Source organism: Scyliorhinus canicula, chromosome 19 (assembly GCF_902713615.1).
Source record: "Scyliorhinus canicula chromosome 19, sScyCan1.1, whole genome shotgun sequence".
NCBI lineage: Eukaryota > Metazoa > Chordata > Chondrichthyes > Carcharhiniformes > Scyliorhinidae > Scyliorhinus > Scyliorhinus canicula.
The window spans coordinates 83,725,088-83,751,835 of NC_052164.1; the positions used below are offsets into that span (position 1 = coordinate 83,725,088).

General features: G+C 46.0%; 1 protein-coding gene across 1 annotated transcript; it reads right to left on the bottom strand.

Moving 5' to 3' along the window:
* Nucleotides 1–413: 413 nt before the first annotated feature.
* LOC119954261 (secreted protein C-like) lies at nt 414–18,564 on the bottom strand. Its single transcript, XM_038779345.1, has 4 exons — nt 18,326–18,564; nt 11,639–11,819; nt 10,391–10,446; nt 414–1,187 (listed from the first exon to the last, which is right to left on the bottom strand). The coding sequence occupies exons 1-4, from the start codon at nt 18,480–18,482 to the stop codon at nt 652–654; spliced, it is 930 nt and encodes a 309-aa protein (XP_038635273.1). The 5' UTR covers nt 18,483–18,564; the 3' UTR covers nt 414–651.
* Between the last annotated feature and the right edge of the window lie 8,184 nt (nt 18,565–26,748).

Below are 26,748 nucleotides of genomic sequence, written 5' to 3' on the forward strand. Positions count from 1 at the left end.
ATTCTGGGCTGGGCTGTCCGGTCTTCCAACCGTGTGTTTCTCGGCGGCGCGCTGTTTGCAGATGGCAGGATTTTTTACACCCGCCGCTTGTCAATGGGACTTCCCATTGAAGCCACCCCCCGCTGCCAGGAAATCCATGGGCAGGAGTGCGCTGCCGGTGGGAAGAGAGAATCCCAATGGCCGGAGAATTTCAGCTTCTGAGTTTTCAAATGCGTAGCACATGTACTGCTCATAATTGCAATAACGGGGGAATTCCTTGTTCATTCACGGCAGCGGGATTCTCCCGTTCCGCAACAGTGAATGGGAGATTTGGCTCAGCCCCAAGTTCTCTGTCCTCGCTGGTACTGGTAGCAAAGAGGACTCACAATGGCGAATCCTGGCCAAAAGGTTTCATACGTCTTCATGCCACTCAATTTATGAAAATTGTATCAATTTTAATTTGTAACAGGAAAATACGGAAGCTAGCATTTGTAATTGTGGTCTATTTGTAATTGTTTAAAGAAAGCAAAAAAAAAAATGCATTTCCAAACGTCTTTTCAAAGATCTGCACCATATAACATCAGGAACTGAGCAAAATTTCATAAACTGGTTTAGGGTCTCACATTCGCAGGTAAATACAGGTGAACATTTCTACAGGATATGAGATTCATTTTATTGTGAGAGTGATTGTTGAACTGCTATAAGTACAAAGAATACCAGCGTAATGCCAAATCCACTCGATGTTTTGAAGGTGCTCATGGCATTTGCTGTGGTAGTGGCAATTGGTTTGGTGGAAGTGGCCTCATTGACATTAGTCACATTGGCAGTGCGTGTAGCAGCAGTGGTCATCCTTCCAGAGGTTGGACTGGCATTGGATGCGGCTGAGGTGGTCATCCTTCCAGAGGTTGGACTGGCATTGGAAGCGGCTGATGTGGTCATGGCTCCAGAGGTTGGACTGGCATTGGAAGCGGCTGATGTGGTCATGGCTCCAGAGGTTGGACTGGCATTGGATGCGGCTGAGGTGGTCATGGCTCCAGAGGTTGGACTGGCATTGGATGCGGCTGATGTGGTCATGGCTCCAGAGATTGGACTGGCATTGGATGCGGCTGATGTGGTCATGGCTCCAGAGGTTGGACTGGCATTGGATGTAGCTGGGACAGACATGTTTTCAGTGGACAGACTGGTATTGGGTGTAGCAGTGGTCATAGCTGTGTGAATACCAGAATAGTTAGCAAATAATATTTCTATATTGAACAATACATAAAGTTTCATTACGATATCAATTATGTTAATTACGGACTAGAGATTTCACTTCCACGCTCACTTACAAATCCTTGGTTATTTATATTCGATTTGACAAAGGGGATTCACAGGCTGGAGAGATCAGGGACGGAATTCTCCAACCCCCCCCCCCCCCCCCCCCCCCCCCCCCCCCCCCCCGGCCCGGGAATCGCCCGGGGCCGGCGTCAATCCCGCCCCCACTGTGTCCCGAATTTTCCGCCCCTAGAGTCGGTGGGCCCCCCCCGCGGTGATTCTCCGGCCCGCGATGGGCCAAAGTCCCACGGCTGACAGGCCTTTCCCACCGGCGTGGTTTAAACCACCTACCTGACCGGCGGGATTGCCGGCGCGAGCGGGCTCCGGGGTCCTGGGGGGGCCGCAGGACGATCTGACCCCGGGGGGTGCCCCCACGGTGGCCTGGCCCGCAATCGGGGCCCACCGATTGGCGGGCGGGCCTGTGCCATGAGGGCACACTTTTTCTTCCGCCCCCGCCATGGCCTTCACCATGGCGGAGGCGGAAGAGACCCCCTCCCCTGCGCATGCGCCGGTATGATGTCAGCAGCCGCTGATGCTCCGGTGCATGCACGGACATACACCGGCCGGCGAAGTCCTTTCGGCCCCGGCTGGCGTGGCGCCAAAGGCCGTTCACGCCAGCTGGCGGAGTGGGAACCACTCCGACGCCGGCCTAGCCCCTCAATGTGAGGGCTTGGCCCCTAAAGGTGCGGAGAATTCCGCACCTTTAGGGCGGCCCGATGCCGGAGTGGTTCACGCCACTCCGACACGACGGGACCCCCTGCCCCACCGGGTAGGGGAGAATCCCTACCCAGAAGTGGGATTTTAACTCGTCAGTCTTTAACTCAGAAGATATTTGGCAAAACACGTTTTAAAATCTGTGACGATATTACATTTATATTAATAATAATAATCTTTATTGTCACAAGTAGGCTTGCAATGAAGTTCCTGTGAAAAGCCCGTCGTCGCTACATTCCGGCGCCTGTTCGGGTACACAGAGGGAGAGTTCATAATATCCAAATGACCTAACAGCACGTCTTTCGGGACTTGTGGGAGGAAACCGGAGATAACTCACGCAGACACGGGGAGAATGTGCAGACTTCGCACAGTGACCCAAACCGGGAATCGAACCTGGGACCCTGGCGTTGTGAAGCTGCCCCTCAGTTGCGAATTTATAAAGTATGAAGTATATGAATATGCAACGTTAGTCATGAGTCCCTCAGTATCCATTGAAGACATTGCTAGTCGTGACAAAAATATTGACATGGATATTACATCGGCTTGTGTTCCTCACAAGTGGTCCTTTGAACTTCTATGTTTGTCACTCAATAGCTAGATATTGGTGATATGTACAGCAGTAGATTTTCAAGATATCTAATAGTAATGGCTTATTGTCACAAGTGGGCTTCAATGAAGCTACTGTGAAAATGACCTCGTCGCCACATTTCGGCGCCTGTTCAGGGAGGTCGGTACGGGAAATGAACCCGCGCTGCTGGCCTTGTTCTGCATTACAAGCCAACTGTTTGGCCCACTGTGCTAAACCAGCCCCTGCATTTCGGTTTGGAAAACCACCGTAAAAATATCACCAACTATTCCCTGTAAATATTACCAAACTCCCAGGGATATCTCAACTGAAGCTCTGAGTTACTTTCAGATCCCTGAAGGGAAAGAGTGATAATACCGCAGTAAACCTCATTTTATTAGTTCAGTGCAAGATAATTAATTTTCTGGTCTTTCAATATGTGTAGAGAATAAATGCAGCGCACGTTACTTTTGAAGTAATGTTACAGGGGGAGGGGGGGGGGGGGGAATATTTGGTCCTCTCACTGATTCTGGACCGAGAAGTTGAATCTAACCTAAAATTTGTATGCAACGGGAATATGAGCTGGGATTTTTCTGTTCTGCCATCAGGGCTGTAAATTCTCACTGGAAGTCAATGGACATTTGGATGCCTCCCAAACTTTTCCCAGCTCGTGACAGGACCAGAAATTCCCAGCGATGGTCTGCAAATAGATATGCTCAAGGTGCAGATAGTTTATGGATGCTCACAGGAGATGATCAGGCATGGACCTCAGTCCATCCAGACAGCAGGAAAGGGAGGCAAAAGGGAAGCAGTGGTGCAGGAGTGTACTGGCGTGGGGGTGAGGCATCTGCAGAATGGGAATGGCTCAGAGTGGGACAGTTTCCGCTGATTGGAAATAAGGGTTATGTTGGCAAGAAGGATGGAGATTGATGGTGGCAATTGGGGATGGTGGTGACAAAGATTGACGAGGCATGATTTTAGAGGAGGTGTGGTGTCAGTCAGCAGTCTGCAGAGTTTTAACGTGGAGCTATGAGGTGTATTCCACCAGTAGTAGAGCCAGGAAAATACAAGAGCATGAGAAAGAGCGAGACTGAGAGCGGAGCGGGGGAGATATAAGAGCGCAAGAAAGAGTGAGAACGGAGCCAGGAGGATAAAGGAGTGTGAGAAAGAGTGAGAGCAAAGCCAGGATGATAAAGGAGTGTGAGAAAGAGTGAGAGTGAGAGTGGAGCCAGGAGGATAAAGGAGTGTGAGAAAGAGTGAGAGCAAAGCCAGGATGATAAAGGAGTGTGAGAAAGAGTGAGAGTGAGAGCGCAGTCAGGATGATAAAGGATTGTGAGAAAGAGTGAGAGTGAGAGCAGAGCCAGGAGGATAAAGGAGTGTGAGAAAGAGTGAGAGTGAGAGTGGAGCCAGGAGGATAGAGGAGTGTGAGAAAGAGTGAGAGTGAGAGCAGAGCCAGGAGGATGAAGGAGTGTGAGAAAGAGTGAGAGTGAGAGCGGAGCCGGGATAATAAAGGAGTGTGAGAAAGAGTGAGAGTGAGAGCAGTCAGGAGGATAAAGGAGTGTGAGAAAGAGTGAGAGTGAGAGTGAGAGCGGAGCCAGGAGGATAAAGGAGTGTTAGAAAGAGTGAGAGTGGAGCCAGGATGATAAAGGAGTGTGAGAAAGAGTGAGAGTGGAGCCAGGATGATAAAGGAGTGTGAGAATGAGTGAGAGTGAGAGTGAGAGCGGAGCCAGGAGGATAAAGGAGTGTGAGAAAAAGTGAGAGTGGAGCCAGGATGATAAAGGAGTGTGAGAAAGAGTGAGAGTGAGAGTGCAGCCAGGATGATAAAGGAGTGTGAGAAAGAGTGAGAGTGAGAGTGCAGCCAGGATGATAAAGGAGTGTGAGAAAGAGTGAGAGTGAGAGCAGAGCCATGAGGATAAAGGAGTGTGAGAAAGAGTGAGAGTGAGAGTGGAGCCAGGAGGATAAAGGAGTGTGAGAAAGAGTGAGAGTGAGAGCAGAGCCATGAGGATAAAGGAGTGTGAGAAAGAGTGAGAGTGAGAGCAGAGCCATGAGGATAAAGGAGTGTGAGAAAGAGTGAGAGTGAGAGCAGAGCCAGGAGGATAAAGGAGTGTGAGAAAGAGTGAGAGTGAGAGCGCAGTCAGGAGGATGAAGGTGTGAGAAAGAGTGAGAGTGAGAGCAGAGCCAGGGGGATAAAGGAGTGTGAGAAAGAGTGAGAGTGAGAGCGGAGCCAGGGGGATAAAGGAGTGTGAGAAAGAATGAGAGAGAGCAGAGCCAGGAGGATGAAGGAGTGTGAGAAAGAGTGAGAGTGAGAGCAGAGCCAGGATGATAAAGGAGTGTGAGAAAGAGTGAGAGTGAGAGCAGAGCCAGGGGGATAAAGGAGTGTGAGAAAGAGTGAGAGTGAGAGCAGAGCCAGGAGGATAAAGGAGTGTGAGAAAGAGTGAGAGTGAGAGTGCAGCCAGGAGGATGAAGGAGTGTGAGAAAGAGTGAGAGTGAGAGCAGAGCCATGAGGATAAAGGAGTGTGAGAAAGAGTGAGAGTGAGAGCAGAGCCAGGGGGATAAAGGAGTGTGAGAAAGAGTGAGAGTGAGAGCAGAGCCAGGGGGATAATGGAGTGTGAGAAAGAGTGAGAGTGAGAGCAGAGCCAGGATGATAAAGGAGTGTGAGAAAGAGTGAGAGTGAGAGCAGAGCCAGGAGGATGAAGGAGTGTGAGAAAGAGTGAGAGTGAGAGTGGAGCCAGGAGGATAAAGGAGTGTGAGAAAGAATGAGTGTGAGAGCAGAGCCAGGAGGATGAAGGAGTGTGAGAAAGAGTGAGAGTGAGAGCAGAGCCAGGAGGATGAAGGAGTGTGAGAAAGAGTGAGAGTGAGAGCAGAGCCAGGATGATAAAGGAGTGTGAGAAAGAGTGAGAGTGAGAGCAGAGCCAGGGGGATAAAGGAGTGTGAGAAAGAGTGAGAGTGAGAGCAGAGCCAGGAGGATAAAGGAGTGTGAGAAAGAATGAGAGTGAGAGCAGAGCCAGGAGGATGAAGGAGTGTGAGAAAGAGTGAGAGTGAGAGCGGAGCCAGGGGGATAAAGGAGTGTGAGAAAGAATGAGTTAGTGGAGCCAGGAGGATAAAGGAGTGTGAGAAAGAGTGAGAGTGAGAGCAGAGCCATGAGGATAAAGGAATGTGAGAAAGAGTGAGAGTGAGAGTGGAGCCATGAGGATAAAGGAGTGTGAGAAAGAGTGAGAGTGAGAGTGGAGCCATGAGGATAAAGGAGTGTGAGAAAGAGTGAGAGTGAGAGTGGAGCCAGAAGGATAAAGGAGTGTGAGACAGAGTGAGAGTGAGAGTGGAGCCAGGAGGATAAAGGAGTGTGAGAAATAGTGAGAGTGAGAGTGGAGCCATGAGGATAAAGGAGTGTGAGAAAGAGTGAGAGTGGAGCCAGGATGATAAAGGAGTGTGAGAAAGAGTGAGAGTGAGAGTGGAGCCAGGATGATAAAGGAGTGTGAGAAAGAGTGAGAGATAGAGTGAGAGCGGAGCCAGGAGGATAAAGGAGTGTGAGAAAAAGTGAGAGTGGAGCCAGGATGATAAAGGAGTGTGAGAAAGAGTGAGAGTGAGAGTGGAGCCAGGAGGATAAAGGAATGTGAGAAAGAGTGAGAGTGAGAGCAGAGCCATGAGGATAAAGGAATGTGAGAAAGAGTGAGAGTGAGAGCAGAGCCATGAGGATAAAGGAATGTGAGAAAGAGTGAGAGTGAGAGCAAAGTGTTACTTGGAGTTTGGAGCTCCTGAGTTGACATCTGGAATCAAAAGTTTTATCGCTTCTTATTTGTTATTTTGTGGCCTGTAGTTTGTAAGGGTTATATCCTGTGGTACCAAACAGTGTCAGGGAACCGGATTGAATTACAACCTGGTGTCTGTCTGTGTGGAGTGTGCATGTTCTTCCCATGTCTGCCTGGGTTTCTGGTGCTCCGCTTTCCCTACACAGGCCTAAGGTGGATTGGCTACGCTAAATTGCCCATTCGTTTGCCTGTGTGCACATGTGAGTGTGGCTATGTTCGATGTGGTGCAATGTCCCTCAAGCTGTAAGCCCCAGGTGACAGACTAGTGACCTGATCCAGGAATAAGTGGCTCCCATGCATCGTCATGAAGCGGACAGACTGAGAGAGATATTCTGTAGTAGCAAGGGCCAGGGAAGAAGGGCCCGAGAGTGATTGATATTATTTGATTTTAAGTATTTTCCAGGTATTTCTGTTCCTGCGGCTGCAGATGTGGGCCCCCAGGATGATGTGTTGCCTACCTGTTGTCAGGGTCAGGGATGTCACTGTATAGCTGCAGAGCATCCAAAGGGAGCGGGTGGCAAGTCAAGCTCTTGCTGCACATTGGTACCAACGATACAGGTAAAATGAAGGATGATGTCTTGCAACACGAGTTTAGGGCATTGGGCAGCATGTAAAAAAAGCGGGACCTCAAAGGTTGTAATCTCTTGATTACTCCCGGTGCCACATGCTTGTGATTACAGAAACAGGAGAATAGGGCAGATGAACATGTGACTCAAAGTTGGCGCAGGAGGGAGGGTCTTTAATGCCTGGATCACTTCTGCCAATTATATGCCCCCTTGGTTATTTACCTCTGCTAACATAAATAAATCCTTTAAAACCACTGTCTTTAGGCTCCTCATAATTTTGTACACCTTAATTAACTCTCACTTTAGCATCTCATTCAAAAGAAAATACAACCAGCATTTCCAATATTTCCTCATTGATAATATTCTCCATTCCTGGCAAAATCTTTGTATATCACCACTGTACCTTCGCTACTGTAATCACAACCCTTCCTATAATGTTGGGAATGGAATTTACACAGTAGTCTAGCTGTCACGTAACTAGCATTTTATACAGTTCCAATATATTTTTTATTCTTTCGCAGGGGTGTGGGTGTCACTGGCTAAACCAGCATTACTGCCCATTCCTAATTGTGCTTGAGAATATATTGGTGAGCCTCCTTCTTGAACCGCAGCAGGTCCTGTGGTGTAGAAATACCAAGGTGCTATTTGGAAGCTGGTTCCAGAATTTTGACCCAGCACAGTGAAGGAACTCAGGATGGTGAGTGGTTTGGACAGCAACTTGCATCTGCTGTCATTCTAGGTAGCAGAGGTCTCCGATTTGGAAGGTGCTGCCAAAGCACCCTTAGTCATTCGCTGCAGTGCATCTTGTGCACTGCTGCAACAGTGGTTGGTGGTGGAGGAAGTGAAATTTTAAGGTGCTGGGTGAGGTACCAGCCAAGCAGGTTTCTTTGTCCTGGATGGTACCCAGCCTCTTGGGTGTTGCTGCAGTTGCCGGCACGCATCCAGGTATCACATTCCTGACTTATGAATGTGTGCAGGCTTTGGGAACTTTGGAGATGAATTATTCATTGCAGAATCAACAGCCCCAGACATTCTCTTGTGGCCACGGTATTTATATGACACTTCCGAACCTGGTCAATGGTAACCCTGAGGCCATTGGTAGTGAGGGATTCAACAATGGTAATGCCATTGAATGTTAAAGGGAGACGGTTAGATTCTCTCTTGTTGGAGATAGTCAATTCTTGGAACTTGTGTGGTGTGAATATTACTTATCATGTATCAGCCAATGCCTGAATATTGTCCTAACCTTCCTTCTTTTTCACTCTAGGCCACAGCCAATGAACAAAAGTATCCCTTATGCCTTCATGGCCATCATTTTCGACACTTTCCTGCTGCATTCTGGGATCTGTTGACATATACTCCAAGGTCCCTATGTTCCTTCACAGTATCCTATCAGTCATTGTGGCGCAGTGATATTGTCACTGAACTAGTAATCCAGAGACCCTGCATAATCGTCTGGGGACCTGGGGTTGAATCCCAACTCAAAGCATGATAGAATTTGAATTCAATTAAAAATAATATGGAATAAAAAGTCTAATGATGTCCAGTGACACCCACATCCCATGAAAGAATAAACAAACAAAAAGAATTCTTGCCTCGTTTGTCCTCCCCAAATGCATTGCATCACATTTCTCTGGATTGAATTTGAATCTTCCTGTAGGCTGTAGCTTTTTTCATCACCATCCATCACACAGCTAATTTTCACACGAATATCAAAATTCTTAATCGTGCTCCCTACATTTAAGTCTAAATCATCGCAATAAACCACAGGCAGCAAGAGAGAGCCCTATGAAAACTTTCAAGAAACAGCAAAAGCACCCATCTACTACAACTTAACCATCAAGTAATGACCTGTGACCTAGTTACAGACACAGATTAAAGTCTGCCTTAGTGCATTACTCGGTGGGGAAAGAGAATTGAGATTGGAATCACTTTAACATGAATAATATCAGGAGCCTTGAACCCAGACTGTGCAAACTACATCTGGAGATAGAGTATCATGAAGGCCTTGGGTATTTATGAGCAATGACGTCAGAATGCATGGGATTACCTACTGATCCAGATTCATCCCATTGTGTTTGGCATTGGCCAAACCAGAGAGAGAGAAAAAAAGATACTAATTTTCACCCCATTTTCCAGCACCTGGTTTGTAGTCTTGCAAGTTACAGCACTTCAGGTGCCGATCCAAATAATTTTAAACCAATCACCTTAAATCTATGTCCCCTGGTAATTGGACTCTCTGCTAGGGGAAGCAGTTTATTTTCCTGACCACGCTATCTAGACCCCTCATAATTTTGAAAATAAGCGATTTGCTCTCAGGTCACCAAACATACAGCCCTACGGGAACAGAGAAGCTTGTTATAGTATAAGAGCTGACTTTCCTTTTGATTATCACAGTTTGTAATGGAGTGATTGAAATAAGGGGTTGGATTCTCCGCTCCCCGACGCCGGAATTGCGTTCGGCGATGGGGCAGAGAATCTGTTTTGGTGCCGAAATCGGGAGTGGCGCCGGTTTTTAAATTATCCACCCCCTGAAAATCGGCGTACTCGTGGAGTACGCTGCGCCGGGCATCCACTGCCTCAGGCCATTGCCTGAGGCCAGCCCCGCGATGCTCCATTGCCGACCGGCCGAAATCCCGATGGCGTGGCTCATGTGTGTTCACACCATCCGTGATCCTTATGTGGCGGCTGCAGACTCAGTCCAGGGCAGTCACAGTCGGGGGAGGGCCGATCGGTGGGCAGGGGGGGCTTCATTCGGGGCAGGGGGCAATGTGGGCTGGCGGTCCGGGACACGTGAGCGACCGATGCGGAGCACTACTTTGCAGGTTCCGGTCCCGTGATCTGAGTCCTCCATGGAGCACGGCACGGCCGCTGCTGGTTACCGCCGTGCACATGCACAGCCTCAGACCCGAAAGTGCTGGGGGTGGTTTGGGCAGCTGGAGCTGTGAGCTCTACGATGGCTGCCTGCTAGCCCCCAGCAAAATGGGGAACCTGTGGCCTTTTGGCACCAGTTTTCCTGCGGTAAAAGACCACAGTTTTCCTGACGGCGTGCGTGGGGATTTAGTCCCCAAAACGGAGAATCCAGCCCAAGGAATTCAATGTGTGGGTCCAACAGCATAACAGCACATGCAATGGAACACAATATTTCCAAATCCAACCCCATTGATATCAGGAATGAGATTCAACAACCTGATACTTATTCAAGTTTCAAGCGAGGTGTGATCTGCCAACAAGTGGGACCTTATGCGAGGATCCTAATCTTCAAAGTTTACCAGAATGATGAAGGTGTGAGCTTCTAGGCAAAATTGTTGTGAAGTCAACAGTAAGCGTAGGAAGTGAAATCTTGCATAATGTTAAATATATAAAGAAACTTTCTCATAAAGCTATATTGATCAATCTAATTACCCATCAACCATTGCTTTCCAACACCTAATGATAAGACTTACAACTCTTGAAGCTGTACTGGAGAAAATATGTCTCATTAGATGCCTTGACGTATGCTCTGGAACAGAATAGAAAGAAATAAAAATCATAAATACTTGATATCACATGACTCAATTCATATTCAAGGATTCGATACAACACTGAGAATTAAATCTCGATGACGAGGTTCATTGTGGATACATTTTCTGCCTCATTTGGTTTGTACAGCATTTTAAAATCTTGTTAAGATTTGATATATTGTCAAGGAAGGCCCACATTGAAATGGTACTATGAAGTGACCTGAACTGAGTCCTTTAAATTAACTGCAATTTTCAAAGTTTTTCCTCCTTCTCCTATTTTGGGTTTCAATGGTTGGGTCTCATTATCCTCAGTTGGTATCGGTATGCAAACCTATTTTGTGAGGGAAGGGATGATTCCCTTTGTGCAATGAGGGCAACTGTTCTGAAATCTTGATTTGGAACATGATGCATATTCATCTTAACAAGTATTGCGTGAGGTAGGAACTGTTTTTTTATCACCCACCTTTAATTCTCCCTTTGAAAGTGCTAAATTACAGTGGGGTATGGTGCCACCAAATAGGTATAATTTTCAAATAGCTGACAAAGTGACTAACAATGGGTAATTTGACTGTAGGTCATCCAGTTAGATGATAGGACAGCGCGGTGGCACAGTGCTTAGTACTGCTGCCTCATAGTGCCAGGGACCCGGGTTCGATTCTGACATTGGGTGACTGTGTGCAGTTTGTATGTTCTCCCCAAGTCTTTGTGGGTTTCCTCCGGGCACTCCGGATCCCTCCCAGCAGTCCAAAGATATGCAGGTCAGGTGGACAGGCCATGCTAAATTGCCCCTTAATGTCCAAAGATGTGCAGGTTGGGTGGATAGGCCATGCTAAATTGCTCCTTGGTGTCCAAAGGTTAGGTGGGGTTACAGGACAAAGGTGGGAGAGTGGGCCTTGGTAGGGAGCTTTTTCAGAGGTACTGCAGACTCGATGTGCCAAATGGCCTCTTTCTGCACTGTAGTGATTCTATGATTCTATAGTTCAGAATATGGAAGCAGATGATTAAGGAACTGGTCTCGTATCTTGCACAAGTACAGCGGTCGTGCACAATGTTTTCCATTCCTTGTACAGATTGATAAAACCTCATGTGTGATACACATGATATTCCTATGACAATAGCGTGCAGCATATGTGAGAACCTGTGATGGGAATTGGATGAAAAGCTGGAATACATTTATTTTTAAAGGCATACCCAATTTTCACATCGTTTGCAGGGTATCCAGGTGAGGTCCAGACGTACTTCATTGACGTTTCTCTGTTCTCATCAATGCCCTGACACATTGATGAATTATCCATCCAAGAACCAATGCTGCTGCCGTTCATCACAGCTGATAGAGCCACTCGAACCTGAGTTTGAATTCCTGAAATGCTAACTAGGAGAAAGCAGCAACACTGACAATAAATACCTGCGCAGAGATGAAGATATTCACAGCTACAGCTTCATACAAAACATGCCATCTAGTTACATTTTTTCTTTTGAAATTTGAAGGATATGCTAAGCTTGTGACGATGCATTTTACAAAAGGAAAGATGATTGTATCTGCGTGCTGGAAACCTGAAATAAGAAGAGAAAATGCTGAACATCCTGGGCAGGCTGGGCAGCATCTGTGAAGAGACAAATAGCCTCTCTTTCTGTGTTTCAGATCAATCAAAACTGACCAGCCGAGTGTTTCTGCAGTTGCAGGATGTGGTCTTTGCAGATAACATTAGACACTTGATGCCTTTTGCCTAAATGGCCACTCTTCATTCGAAGAAGGAGTGAGCGTTTCTAAGGTGATTAAGGTTATAGACGCTCCCGGGTTTAACTGAATTCCCGGCAGGGATGTCTTGAAATCAGTTCTGGGACGGAATTCTCTGGCCGTTGCGATTCACTTTTCCTGCCGGCCGTGCCCTCCCACCCATGGGATTCTTGGCGGCATCAATGGGAAATTCCATTGACAAGCGGCGTGAAGGCAGCGAAAGGCGCGCTCCTGAGTAACACGGGGGAGGGGAACTGGAACTCCAGCCCCCGATGTCCTGCCTGCCATCATGACTGACGTAATCTGATTTAGTATGAATTGCATGCTACTTGGGACACTCATGATCTATATGGCTCAATGTCACACCCAAACAAGTTTTTAATCCAGTGAATGAGTCATTTTTAATACAATAATAATGGATATTTATGGTGAGGGAGAGGTGCTACGTTCATATAACAAGGCTTTAAAATCCATGAAAGGGGACAAAATATGGTCAACAAAACCTACATTTATTTTCTTTTTAATTTAGAGTACCGAATTATTAGTTTTTCCAATTGAGGGGCAATTTAAAGTGGCCAATCCACCTATCCTGCGCATCTTTTTGGGTTGTGGGGGTGAGATCCACGCAGAGACGGGAAGAATGAACAAGCCCCGGGGCAGGGATCAAGCCCGGGTCATTGGCGCGGTGAGGCAGCAGTGCTAATCGCTGCGCCACCGTCCTTCCCCAAATCTACATTTAAAATTCATATAAATTGCTTCACATTTATTCAAAAGTCATCCCAGTAAATCAAGATAACATCCAAGTTCCTTCCCGTTGTCCTTTAGGCTGGGAAAGATATAATTGAATGCTGAAAATGTTCGATAATGTGTCAGATAAAACTCGCCCCCATCAGCTTCAGTCACAACGGTTAACAAAAGAAAATAAATTAAATTACGGTTCAGAGAATTACATTCTGTCAAATCTACAACACAGAAGCAAACCCATGGGCGGGATTCTCCGGCCCCCGCAGGGTCGGAGAATCGCCGAGGGGGCGGCGTGAATTCCGCCCCGCCGCCGGCTGCCGAATTCCCTGGTGCCGGGGTTTTGGCGGGGCCGGGAATCGCGCCACGCCAGTCGGGGGCCGTTGGCAGTGTCCTCCCCCACCGGCGATTCTCCGGCCCGTGATGGGCCGAGTGGCCGCCCTTTTTGGCCGGTCCCGTCGGCGTAAATCAAACCAGGTACTTACCGGCGGGACCTGGCTCTATGGGCGGCCTGCAGAGTCCTCGGGGGGGGGGGGGGGGGGGGGGGGGGGCTTGGGGGATCTGGCCCCGGCGGGTGCCCCCACGGTGGCCTGACCCGCGATTGGGGCCCACCGATCCGTGGGCGAGCTTGTGCCGTGGGTACACTCTTTCCCTCTGAGCCGGATGCTGTTAACCTCCGCCATGGCCGCCGCAGAGAAGAACCCCCCTGTGCATGCGCTGGGATAACGGCAGCACATGCTGGCGCTCCTGCTCATGCGCCAACTCGCGCCGGCCGGCGGAGGCCCTTCGGTGCTGGTTGGCACTGCGCCAACCCCACCGGCTCCGGCCTAGCCCCTGGAGGTGCAGAGGATTCCACACCTTCCGTGCGGCCCAACGCTGGAGTGGCTCATGCCACTCCTTGGCGCCGGTACAGCCCGCCCCGCCCGGTAGGGAAGAATCCCGCCCATTGTTCTAGCTAGTCTAACCTAGTTCACAAAAAAACCTTCCCGTTATTGCCTTTTCACCTCTATTCCTTTCCTCTTCATGTTCTTGCTTCTGATTGCCATCCATGACAATGTTTTTTTTAAATTTAGAGTACCCAATTCATTCTGCCCCTCTCACAAGGGAGAGGGCCAGAACTGGAAGGATTGCCATTTAAACAGGCCCAGCATAAATTCCGCTACCTAGGGATCCAAATCGCTCATGACTGGACAGAGACCTACAAATGGAACTTGATCAGTCTGGTGGAAGAAATAAAAAAGGACCTGCAGAGGTGGGATACACTCCCACTCTCCGTGGCCTGGAGAGCGCAAACGATCAAGATGAACGTACTGACCATGTTCCTCTTCCTTTTCAGATTCTTTCCAATGTACATCCCCAAGGCCTTCGTAAACTCATTAGAAAAACAGATCACGATGATTGTGTGTATGTGTGTGTGTGGGGTGGGGGTGTGGGGGGGAACACACAAACACTCAAGGATCCCCAAGAAGGTGCTGCACAGAAGGAGGAACATGGGGGTCCAGCAGTCCCAAACCTGCAATATTACCTTCGGGCAGCAACTGTAGATGGGGTAAAGGGTTGGATAAAAGAGCCAGAAGCTAAGTGGATATATATGGAGGTGAGCTCCTGCAGGGAGACTCCTTCCGGGCCTTGGCCATGGTGCTGCTCCCATCCCCACCTCAAACACTCAACAGTCAAGTGATAGCAACTCTCCAGTCCTAGAACCAACTGTAACAGTACTTTGGACTAATCAAATTGTCCATTAAGAACCCCACCTGCAATAAGTAGAGGTTCACGCCCGCGACAATGGACGCCACCTTCAAAAGGTGGAGACAGGACAAAGGAGGCTGACAGTTAGGGACTGCTACACAGACAACAGACTGACAACGCTTGAGGAACTAAGAGAAGTTCCCGCTGACAGGGCGGAACGAACTAAGATATATGCAGGTCACAAACATCCTCCGTAGGGGAACAAGGACATACCCATGACCACCGCAACAGGAGTTGCTAGAGGACCTACTAGATATGGATATCTTAGGTAAGGGGAACTGCGGTGACCTGTATGAGTTACTGCTAAGGGGGCAAACACACAACTGGATGAGATAAGAGAAATATGGGAGGAAGACTTAGGGTTTGAAATAGGGTGGGGACTCTGGAGTGAAGCACTGCATATGGTCAACTCCACCTCCACTTGTGCAAGCCTAATACATCTGAAGGTGGTACACAGAGCCACTTAATTAGAACCCGAATGTACAGGTCCTTCCCGGAGGTGGAGGATAAATGTGAACATTTCCAAGAAGGGCTGGCCAACCACGCCCACATGTTCTAGTCTTGCCCCAGTCTCGTCGGGTTCTGGACAGCCTTCTTTGAGGCAATGTCCAAGGTGGTGGGGATGAGGGTGGAGCCATGCCTGAGAGTGGCTGTCTTCAGGGTCTTAGAACAGCCAGATCTCTTCATGGGGAGGAGGGCCGATGCCCTTGCCTTTGCCTTCCTAATTGCCTGCCGGAGAATCCTGCTCGGCTGGCGATCAGCAGCCTCACCCAAAGCTGTAAACTGGCTATCCGACCTATTGGAAATTTGCCAGAAGGATAAAATCAAATTTGCCATCCGGGGATCTGAAGGAAGCTTCCACAAAACCTGGGAGCCATTCACTCAGTTGTTCCAAGACCCGTTTGCAGCCAACAGCCAGTAAACCAGAAATAGCTGAAAGCCACAATGTATGCCAATAAAAAGGGGGGAGGGGAGGGAACAAAGAAAACATGGAGCCCAACCAGGCTCAGCAAACAGCGCCGGCCCTAGGGTTGCTGGCGCTCCGGGCAAGCAGAACTTCAGCACCCTTCGGGGGGGGGGCGGAGCCGGGGTGGGGCGGGGGGGCCGGGGGCGGGGGGCTGGGCCGAGGGGGGGCGGGGCCGAGGGGGTGGGGGCCGAGTGGGGGGGCGGGGCCGAGGGGGGGGCGGGGGGGGCGAGGAGGGGGGCCAGGGGGGGGCGAGTGGGGAGGGGCCGAGTGGGGGGGCGGGGCCGAGGGGGGGGCGAGGGGGGGGTGAGGGGGGGGTGGGGCCGAGGCGGTGGGGGGGGGGGGCCGAGGCGGCGGGGGGGGCGGGGCCGAGGCGGCGGGGGGGCGAGGAGGCGGGGGGGGGCCGAGGCGGTGGGGGGGCGGGGCCGAGGCGCCGGGGGGGTGGCCGGGCCGAGGCGGCGGGCGGGGCCGAGGGGCGGGCGGGGGCGGACGGAGGGGGGGGGGGCGGACGGAGGGGGGGGCGGACGGAGGGGGGGCGGACGGAGGGGGGGCGGACGGAGGGGGCCGCCCTGGGGGAGGGCGGCCACCGCGCATGCGCTGGTTGGCACTGGCCCAACTGCGCATGCGCGGGATCCGAGTCTCTGGCGCCCCCTAGCACATGGCGCCCCGGGCGACTGCCCGAGTTGCCGGTACCTTGGGCCGGCCCTGTCAGTAAATAACAAAAGGTGCACCATTACACCAATCATACAGGAACAAGATAAAGGAGCTGAAGAGGAAGGAGGGCATACCGGACAATTAGGAGGGGGGGTGGGATTGAGAGGAAAGGGGGGATGGGGGGGAGGAAGGTTGGGGAACTGCTGGGAATAAGCACCCATTGAAGAACACAAAACAAGAAGCCACAAACAATGTAATTAGCCAAAGACAACCGATGCATATATAATTTGTCTCTTTATTTCTTTTCTTTTCTGTTGTTTTCAATGTATGTTCACAATTGCCTTTGTGTTGTATAACTTAAAAATCATTAGTAAAAACACTTATTTTAAAAAAATTCGAGTACCCAATTCATTCTTTCCAATTAAGGGACAATGTAGCATGGCCAATCCACCTAGTCTGCACATTTTTGGGTTGTGGGGGCAAAACCGGGGAGAATGTGCAACTCCACACGGACAGTGACCCAGAATCGAACCTGGGACATTGGCGCCGTGAGGCAGCAGGGCTAAACCATTGCGCCACCGTGCTGCCCTGTAAAAACACTTATTAAAAAAAAAGAACAAACTCTTGAATCTGTGTCCCAGAGTTGCACATACATAAGTATAGGTCATATTGTATTCCCGAATCAAGGGGGGTGGTGGTTCCGGAGGCCACGGTGGGGGGGTCTTGAGATTGGGGCGCAATCTCTTCCTGCACTGGTGAGCGGGGTTTGTTAGTGTAGGAAATGGAACTGGGTGCGACCTCGGTGGAGCATTTCTCGCAGAGTCCCGTTTAATAGCAGGGTCATTCTTGGCGTAGCCGGTGTCGACTAACACCCGGATAAACGTGCTCAACATGGGACTCTATTTCATTTCCGTTAAATCACGCCCCACAGCTTCCACTGGCATGATGAGGGCGGCACAGTGGTTAGCACTGCTCTCTCACTGCGCCAGTGACACTGGTTCAATTCCGGCCTTGGGTCACTGTCTGTGTGAAGTTTGTACGTTCTTCCTGTTTCTGCATGGGTTTCCTCCGGGTGCTTCGGTTTCCTCCCACAGTCCAAAGATGAGCAGGTTAGGTGGATTAGCCATGCTAAATTGCCCCTTACTGTTCAGGGATGCACAGGTTAGGTTTTTGGGAAGTGGGGCCTGGGTAGGGGGCTCTTTCACAGGTCGATGCAGACTCGTTGGGCTGGATGGCCTCCTTCTGCACTGTAGGCATTCTGTGATTCTATGATTCTATGGCAAATGGGGTTGACTAACTAGAGAACCATTGATGCGAGGCTGTAGATCTCTTGGCAACCTCTTCAAGATAGAAGTGTGGTACGAGCGAAGAAGTGAACTTAAGAGTGCGCCACATACTTATATAAAATTTGGAATGTCATTTAGTAAATTAACTTAACATTGAGTTCTACATAATAATCAGACTTAACTTCAAACATAGATAAAACATACTCCTTATAGAATGATGATTAAAACTAAATTAATTTGATCTGTAACTTTGTAGGTAGCAGATGAGGAACATATCAGCCATGATAGAATGGCAGAGCAGACTCGATGGGCCGAATGGCTTAATTCTGCTCCTATAGCATATGAACTTATGAACTGGAAGGATGCTGACTTTAGATCGCCGAAAGTATGTAAAACGCTGATTGTGTACAGTTTAAATGAGATTCAGGCAACAGTGTTATAATACCTTTTAGTCACACCAGATTTAACCTACACCTAACCATTTAACCACCTATTTCTGCAGGCTACTAGTTACGATAACTTATTAAGCACCAAGGCTTGGGAACAATATACTTGTTTCCCAAATGGTTTTAACACATGTAAAGATTGTGCGATATATTGAATGGGGAAAAACAAAGTTTAACTACTTTAATTTCTGTTCTTGACTTTTTAAAGATAGAAAACTGCATATTAGCATTATCCTTCAGAATTTGGACTGACTATACAGAAGAGAAAATTGCCTTTGGTAAAATGTGACAGGTACTCACCATTATACTCTGTATTTGGCATGTAAACACTCGGATCAACGGTTAGGTTGAATTGGCTACTGCTGGTTCCATTCGCAATCATGCAAGGACTTTCAGAATAGGTTGGTGTACATTGAAGGAGCAGGCAAAAAAGGAGCACTGGTAAAACTGAAGCCATTTCTCTCTTCTGATAGCTTCACTCGACAGTAAAAGTGAATTGTCAGCAGTTGCTTCAACTCTCTGATCCCTTCCCGAAAGGTGCAAGACTTTTATAGGGTGTGTTTTGCTCAAGGCTATTGGCAGTAGAATGTGTGATTTTGGTTTCAATACTGGGCAGGGTCAGAATATCGTAATTGATGATCCTGCTTCTCATTTGCTATTGTTAAGGCAATGAAAGCTTTTCTGAACATATTTAATCTCTGTGTAAAGATTTTGGTGACATTTTCACAATGTCACAATGACGATTCACAATGAATCGGTTTTACTTGCATCAAGTACTTTTGTAGTTTACTTTTTAATCTGTTTTGGTTTTTATCTGCAGGATTTCAATTTGCAAGGAAACGATTATCTTTGTAGATTATATTGATGGAGTTTTAAAAATGTGAATCAAGGAAACGTTAAGGCCATTCCTTCTGGAGTTAAAAATGTACATGAAATTTTCACAATAGGCAGAGAGTCCTGGATGCTGTGAAATTGTAGGCACGGAAGGTGGTTAAAGTTTTCATTTCATTTTCAAGAGGAAAACAACTTTTGAGTTAGCTGTGGGATCAACTAAATGGATAGGTCCTCAAAAGCGCCAGTGAGGGTTCAGGAGGCCGAATGTTCTTCTGTGCTGTGTCAACCGATGGTTGAATAGTTCCATAAGCACAATTACGATTCTGTCCAAGAAGTCTTGCTACTCTGGGTGTCACTGTGTACGACAGCTTCAGAGTTACGCACCCACCTCTCAGAAAGGGAAGCTAAATAGGGAAACTACATTTTATTTGGTCTCAGGATTCAAAATTAACCTTTTAAACACTGAGTTGCAAATTCAAATTCCTCATGTAACATCGAACATAGATGCATCTCAGAAAGTGCTGATCATTAGCTGCTGGATTAAAAGTCACATTGATCACACTTCACATCCTATCACCGTACATAACCTCATATCCTACCTTACTGCTGCTGAACAGATTTGGTTTCCTTTAGCTTCATTTTTGTACTTTTTGATTGTGCGCTTGTGAAAAATATAAATCTTACTTATTATCAAATGGATAATTTTACTGCCATCTATGTACTCAGAGCTAAAATGAAGAACACTTACCTGACCTCCGTCCTGTGAGAATATGACCTCGAGCCAATTTTCAGAATGATCTTTGCAACAGAATAGTTTTGGTACAGTTGAATGTCTGTCCTTTAAAATCTGAGGTAACCTTTGCCAAAATGTTCGTGTGTCAAATCCTTTGATTTGATTAATGGGGCCTGGTTTACATTGATTAGCAAATGTCAGGAATGTCGCATAATGTGAAAACAGTTCCAGAGTGTGTTAAATTATGAAATGAAAATCGCTTACTGTCACAGGTAGGCATCAAATGAAGTTACTGTGAAAAATCCCTAGTTGCCACATTTTGGCGCCTGTTCGGGGAGGCTGGTACGGGAATTGAACCGTGCTGCTGGCCTGCCTTGGTCTGCTTTCAAAGCCAACGATTTAGCCCTGTGCTAAACCAGCCCCTGGAATGACTGCTGCAGCTGAGTGAACAAACCCAAATCCCTGTGAAAGTTCCAGTTCAACATTCTGGAATATCTTGGCATTTTCATTTGAAGAGGGTGTGATTACGTTGTCTGGATAAACAGTCGGTGATCTGAGTATCTGAATACTGCGTTGTTCTATCCTCCTGTTCATTGTTGTTTTGTGGAGCTGGTCTTCAGTTGAACTCATTCCTTATTTTAATTCTAAAAGCTTTTTCAGAAAATTTGTCACTTTAAATTAAAAGTCAGGCATATGGAGAGATGTATGCTGACTGTTCATTTGTTTATTGCAATTGTTGAGCACAAGCTAGTTGTAGATGATTTGTATTTCCTTTGAAAAGGTTATTAATGTCATTTTTAATAAAGGGGGTATTGCAAAGCCTTCCAAATCCCATACTGCGTTTTTGGTTCCTGTATTTCATGATCACTTTTTGTAAGGATAATGGAAATACAAGTTGACTAACCAGTATCTTGATGAGAGTTTAATTGAATGTTTACAATGTAAAAATGTGTTTGTTTTATGCACGTATGATATTACTTTCTGTTTTGTTTCCAGCAGAACTAACCAATCCTTCCAATTTTAAAGGTTCTCGAAGGTTCGAAGGTTAGAGCACTATGCGTCAGTGAGCAGAATCCTCACAGGGCTAATTTTGACTCTGGGCAAGAATGTATTATTGGATTGGTTGCATGTTGGCAAAATCAGAAAAACAATGTTTAAGGGGCGGAGGATCCAAATATTGTCTGGTTCACTTTATCGTTCAAAGTCACTTACATGTAATAAAGCTACAAACACTGTCACATCCATGTAGATGCATTCATGGATGCATGAGAGTTATTTCGAAAGAAACAACATGGAGAATGGGCAAACTGAGTTTGAACAAAGTGGAGTCAAGGGGTCCCGAAGAAGAGTCACATTAGACTGGAAATGTTAGCTCTCTGTTTCTCTCCACCGAGGCTGCCAAACCTGCTGATAACGTTCATCACTTTCTGTATTTATTTCAAATTTCCAGCATCAACTTTTCAAAGAAACATAGAATTTACCGTGCCATTCGGCCCATCGTGTCTGCACTGGATCTTGGAAAGAGCCACCCTACTTAAGCCCACACCTCCACCCTATCCCCGTAACCCTGTAACCCCGCCTAACCTTTTTTTTGGGACACTAGCGGCAATTTAGCATGGCCAATCCACCTAACCTGCACATCTTTGGACGGTGGGAGGAAACCGGAGCACCCGGAGGAAACAGACGCCGACACGGGGAGAACGTGCAGACTCCGCACTGGCAGTGACCCAAGACTGAAATCGAACCTGGGACCCTGGAGCTGTGAAGCCAGTGGCTGACTGGCCAGGGTGTCAGCTTGCCCGATGGCAAGTGGGCCCCTGATGAAGTGGGCCCCCTATATCAAATAAAAATGCAATAAAGAAACAAACACAGACAACTGTTTTAGTAATAAAAAGGAATAAGAAAAAAAAGAGAACAGGACACAAATAAGCAGTGCATGAAAAGGAACGAAGCAGGGAGGTAGTGGAAGGATGTGGAGTAGGGGGGCCCGGGTCGGGCATAATTAAGGAAATTCCATATTTTCGGCAAGAGTGTGTGAATTTAAAGATAAAGTTACAATTCGTGATTTGAGATGGTCGGCAACTTCAAAGGATATCAAGCAGTAGTCTTGGTTCAGCCGGTACATCGGTCCGGGGCCCGGAGAGCCAAGAAGGGGCCCGTGAATCTCTGAAGGGCCCTTAAAAATTATAATTAATTAGATAAATAAATCTCCAACTTCTTTCCTGAGATTTGTATTCTAACTTAATAAAATATAATTGTTTTTAAAAAGAGCAATACCAAATAAAAATGCAATAAAGAAACAAACAAATAATCACTCAGTGTATGATGAAGGAACGAGGCAGTGTTAAATGGATGTGAAAAGGAGTGTGGGTGGGGGGGGGGGGGGGGGGGGGGGGTGCTGGTTCACCCGGGTCGGACATATTTGGAAATCCACGTTTTCAGCAAGAGTGTGTGAATTTAAAGATTAAGTTACAGTTCGTGATTTGAGATGGTCGGCAACTTGAAAGGATATCAAGCAGTACATAGAGTTGTGAGGTCACCGAAAAGGAGAAGCGGTACCTTTGACCGTGAATCATGAGGTCAAAGATATTGAAGTGATAAGCCATGATCGGTAAACTCAAAGGGTTGCGACTTGTAACACTACACTGGTATCAAACTGGACATGTTAACTTTGGTCGTGGGACCATTCTTAATGTCTTACTATAGTCGGACCAAACTTCTAAGTTTCAACAGTTGTCTCAGTTGCTAGCTGGTGTGAACACTGGACAATGGATTGTCTCCTCTTCTGAAGCTGCATAGGCCACAGTAGTATTGACTAATGAACATAGCCTATTGAAGCTAAGTAAGTTATTTTATATTTTTTATTAAGTAGGGGTTTACCTGGCGTTCCTTCAAGTTATTCTTGCAATCAACAATATTAATTTTTCCCAATGTGGGCTATTTTTAATTAAGTTTTTATTTCAGGAATATTACCCCGACCAGCATGGAAAAGAAAAAGCATAAATCTGGGTCACTAAAACGCAAAGAACAAAAAGAAGCAGAAAGGAAGGAATCAGCCAGAGCGATGCAGGCCTATTACAGAGTTTATAATACCACAAGCACAATCCACATCAATATCCAGTTCTGCAATAAATAATCAAGAAGCAAGAAACAATGCTCATGGTGATGATGCAATGACATGCGAGTTACAAGAACAGAGAAGAGCTACTTTGAATGTAGAGACAAATACAAGTGCAACCATTACTAATCAACCCAGACCCAATATTTCTTCTGGCTTCCTTGTTCCGGTATCTGTACTGCCTGTAGTTGTAACATCTGAACACATAGCTTCAACTAGTGACAGGGAATCAGATATTCCTTCAAGCATAAATGACTTGGTTTCTCAAGCACATCCTGTAAATGAACCTATGCAAGAAAATGAAAGATCAATTACTGGAATCTTCCAATATCCATCACGAGCAAAGCTAAAACAGTTTTTTGCTGAACATCCACTTCAGCCACTTGATGATCTGACATTTGATGCTCGTTTGTATGAGAGGAAAATTATGAATGACTCAGTCCCAAGAAAATGGCTAACATATAACAAAGAAAATAGATGCTTATATTGTTCATACTGCTTAGCCTTTGAGTTTCCCAACACTTGTAATCCATCACCCTTTGTACGTGGCTTTAGTGACTACAGGCGTATTAGCCAGAGCTTGACTTTACATGAATCGACAACAACACATGTCAGAAATGCTCAGCAATATATCAGTGTGGTTATGGCACCTTCGATAAATTTTTTGCAGCATCACTAATTAAAAGGAAAGAAGAAATATTGAAGCAGAGAAGTATTGTCATGAGGATTATAGACATCATGAAGATGTTAGGCAAGCAAGCACCTCCTTTTCGAGGTCACAGAATTGAATCGGCCTACACTCTAGACAATGAGGTTCTGAATCATGGCAATTTTTTAGCTACAGTGCAGTTGATGGCAAAATATGACCCCATATGGCAGCTCACGTTTCTGCAGTGCAAAACAAGTCTAAGCAAAGAATCAAACGATTAGAGCAACAAGGAAAGGCTCAAAGTAAAGGCCGTGGTGGACTTGTTACATGCCTGAGTAAAACAACTATAAACATGTTAATCAAAATTATGAAGAATATGATACAAGAAAGAATTAGTCATGAAGTTTCTCAAACAAAATATTATTCTATTCAGGTTGATTCAACACAAGATAATTCATCCATTGATCAGTTTAGCATTATTATTCGGTATGTGCTTAAAGGTATTATCTGTGAGCGACTACTTTCAGTTGTGCCAAGTAATGATGGTACAGGACAGGGACTTTTTGATCTATTGATTGAAACATTACAGCATCTTAAAATTGACCCCCAAAAATGTTTATCTGATAGCACAGATGGCGCTGCAAGCTACCATGGCCAGTATAATGGTTTACAAAGTAAAATTGCTGATGTGGCTGATCAACATGTTCAAATATGGTGCTATGCCCATGTCTTGAATTTGGTGATAACTGAAACAACAAAATATTGTGTGCCTGCAGTTTCTTTTTTCAATTTGCTCCAGAATATAGCACCTTTTGTGAAAGCATCATACAAGAGAATGGCTGTATGGATAGAAATTGTTGGAAACATCTAGGACAAGAAAAAATGAAATGATTAAAGCTAATTGGTGAGACCAGATGGTCAGGAAAATCCAATGCAGCAACAACTATATTTGGACGTTTTGATGATGCCGCTGCCAGTACTTTCATAAATCTATTGACATGCTTATCAATGATACAAGATTCAGAAAAGTTTGATGCAAAAACAAAACATGAAGCAAATGTTTTACTTCAAAGTCTTCTAAAGTTTGAAACCATATTGACAGCATTTACTTACTTGTATATATTTGAAACTACAACCCCGTTATCAAGTTATCTACAGACAAGTGGTTTAGATATGTTTACTGCATGGAGTTTGGTAGATTCAGCTACAACAAAGTTGAAGGAACAGACAAGAACATTTGATAACATTCACAGCAAGGCTTTGGAATTTGTAAATAAATGTAATGACAGGATTTCACAGATGAATATGGATGAAAATCAAACATTGGAAATTGATGCGTTGGAAACAGCATTGCCAGTTAAGAGGCAGAGGAAGAAGAAAAGAATGGCAGATGAGCTTATTGATGATGAAAGAAGTTCCTCAGATTCTCTAGCTGATTTTCGAGTAAATGTGTTTAACCTAATAATGGATCGCATTGTCCTGTCACTAGAATCACGCTTTGTACAACACAAACAGTTGTATAAAGATTTGTCCTGCTTGGACCCAGCAAAGTTTAAAACTATTGCAGAGAAGGGCCTTGAAGATGAAGCTTTGGAAGGTATTATTAAGCTGTTTCCACAAATCAGCAAAGATCAAGTAATATTGGAATTGTTTTCTTTTGCTTCAAACTTTGATGTATTAAAGCTATTGCTTAATGATGGTGAGAATATGGATTCCAGTTGCAACAATTGTAAAATTTGCAGCACTTGCCCATCGTGTGTACTAAAAATTCTGGCATCCAACAGACTTCATGACAAGGCATATAATAACCTTTATGAACTTTATAAAGTCATCTGCATACTATCAGTTACTCAAGTCCAATGTGAGAGGACATTTTCAAAGCTAAAGATCATAAAGACAAGGTTAAGAAATTCACTGTCTGAGGAGAATTTGGAATCATACATGTTGCTATCCATTGAAATGGAATTGTTAGATGAATTGGATGCAGAAGCAATTATTGGCAGATTTTCACAATCATCTAGCGAACACAAACGATTGCTCTTAATATAGTGGACTGCATGCAATGCTCTATTGTGCTTTTGAACTATCTGTTAATGTGTAAATTGTGCAGTAAACTATTTAAAAATATCAACCAATTACTTAAAATAAAAAAATTAAAAATTCAATTATAACATTCTGTATTTACATTTGGTATCTACTGCCAGTAATATGTACAGTACATGTACACTGTAATTACTAAGAAATACATTTTTTCCCGCAAAAATTTTAATTGTACCCTTTGTTCCATATGTATTTTTTGAAAATGTTATTTATTCGTTATGAAAGTTAAATGATAGCATTGTAGTTGTGGGTGGGCCCCCTTTGTCTCCTGGCAACCAATATTTTTCGACCCAGTCCACCACTGTGTGAGGCAATTGTGCTAACCACTGTTCTACCGTGCCGGCCTTTTATTTTGGAATCAAAGAAGTCAGGTGACCTCCTTCTTGTCTGCAAGTATTGTTGAAACTGCTTGTAATATCCCAGACGGGACCCACAGGGTGGGTCTTCCCCATGCAGCCCCACTAAGATCAATCCCGGGAAGCCTCCTGTTCCTCATCTCTTTGCTGTCCTTGGTTACATTATCCAAAGGCACAGTATTCGTTTTCACATGTACGTTGACAACACCCAACTCTTCCACCTCCCTCGACTCCTTCACTGTTCCCAAATGATCAGATTGCTTATCTGACATCCAGCACTGGATGAGAAAACGTTTCCTCGTGTTAAATAACAGGAAGACCATTGTTTTAAATCCCTTCTCCAAATTCTGTTCCCTCCCTGACAACATTCTGAGATTAAACCAGTTTGTTCACGCCCTTGCTGTCATGTTTAATCCCAGAATGAACTTCTGAACTCAGATTTGTGCCATTGGTAAGGCTGCCGAATTCCAGCTCTGCAATATTGTCTGACTTGGCTTCTGCCCAAGATCGTCTGCTGCTGAAACCTTCACTCCTTGTTACCTCCAGGTTCAACTTTACACCTGCCTGAAGTGCCACATTATTTCTTTCACAAACCTGAGGTCACCCAAAATTCTGTTGCCTGTGACTTAAATTGCAGCAAGTCCTGTTCACCTATAATGCCTGTGCTCGCTGATCCACAGTGGCTCCTGTTCAACAAAGTCTTGATTTCAAAACGCTCATCTTTGATCTGAACAGTGTAACAGAAGCAAAATGCTACAGATGCTGGAAATCTGGGATAAAAACAGAGTACTCTCTCCACCATGATGGGGAGAAGTGTTGTGGTGGTAATGTTACTGGTCTAGTAATTACTGGTTAAAGCTTTGGGAACATGGGTTGAAATCCCACCGTGACAGCTAGTGAAATTTAAATTTAATTAATAAATGTGATAATTTC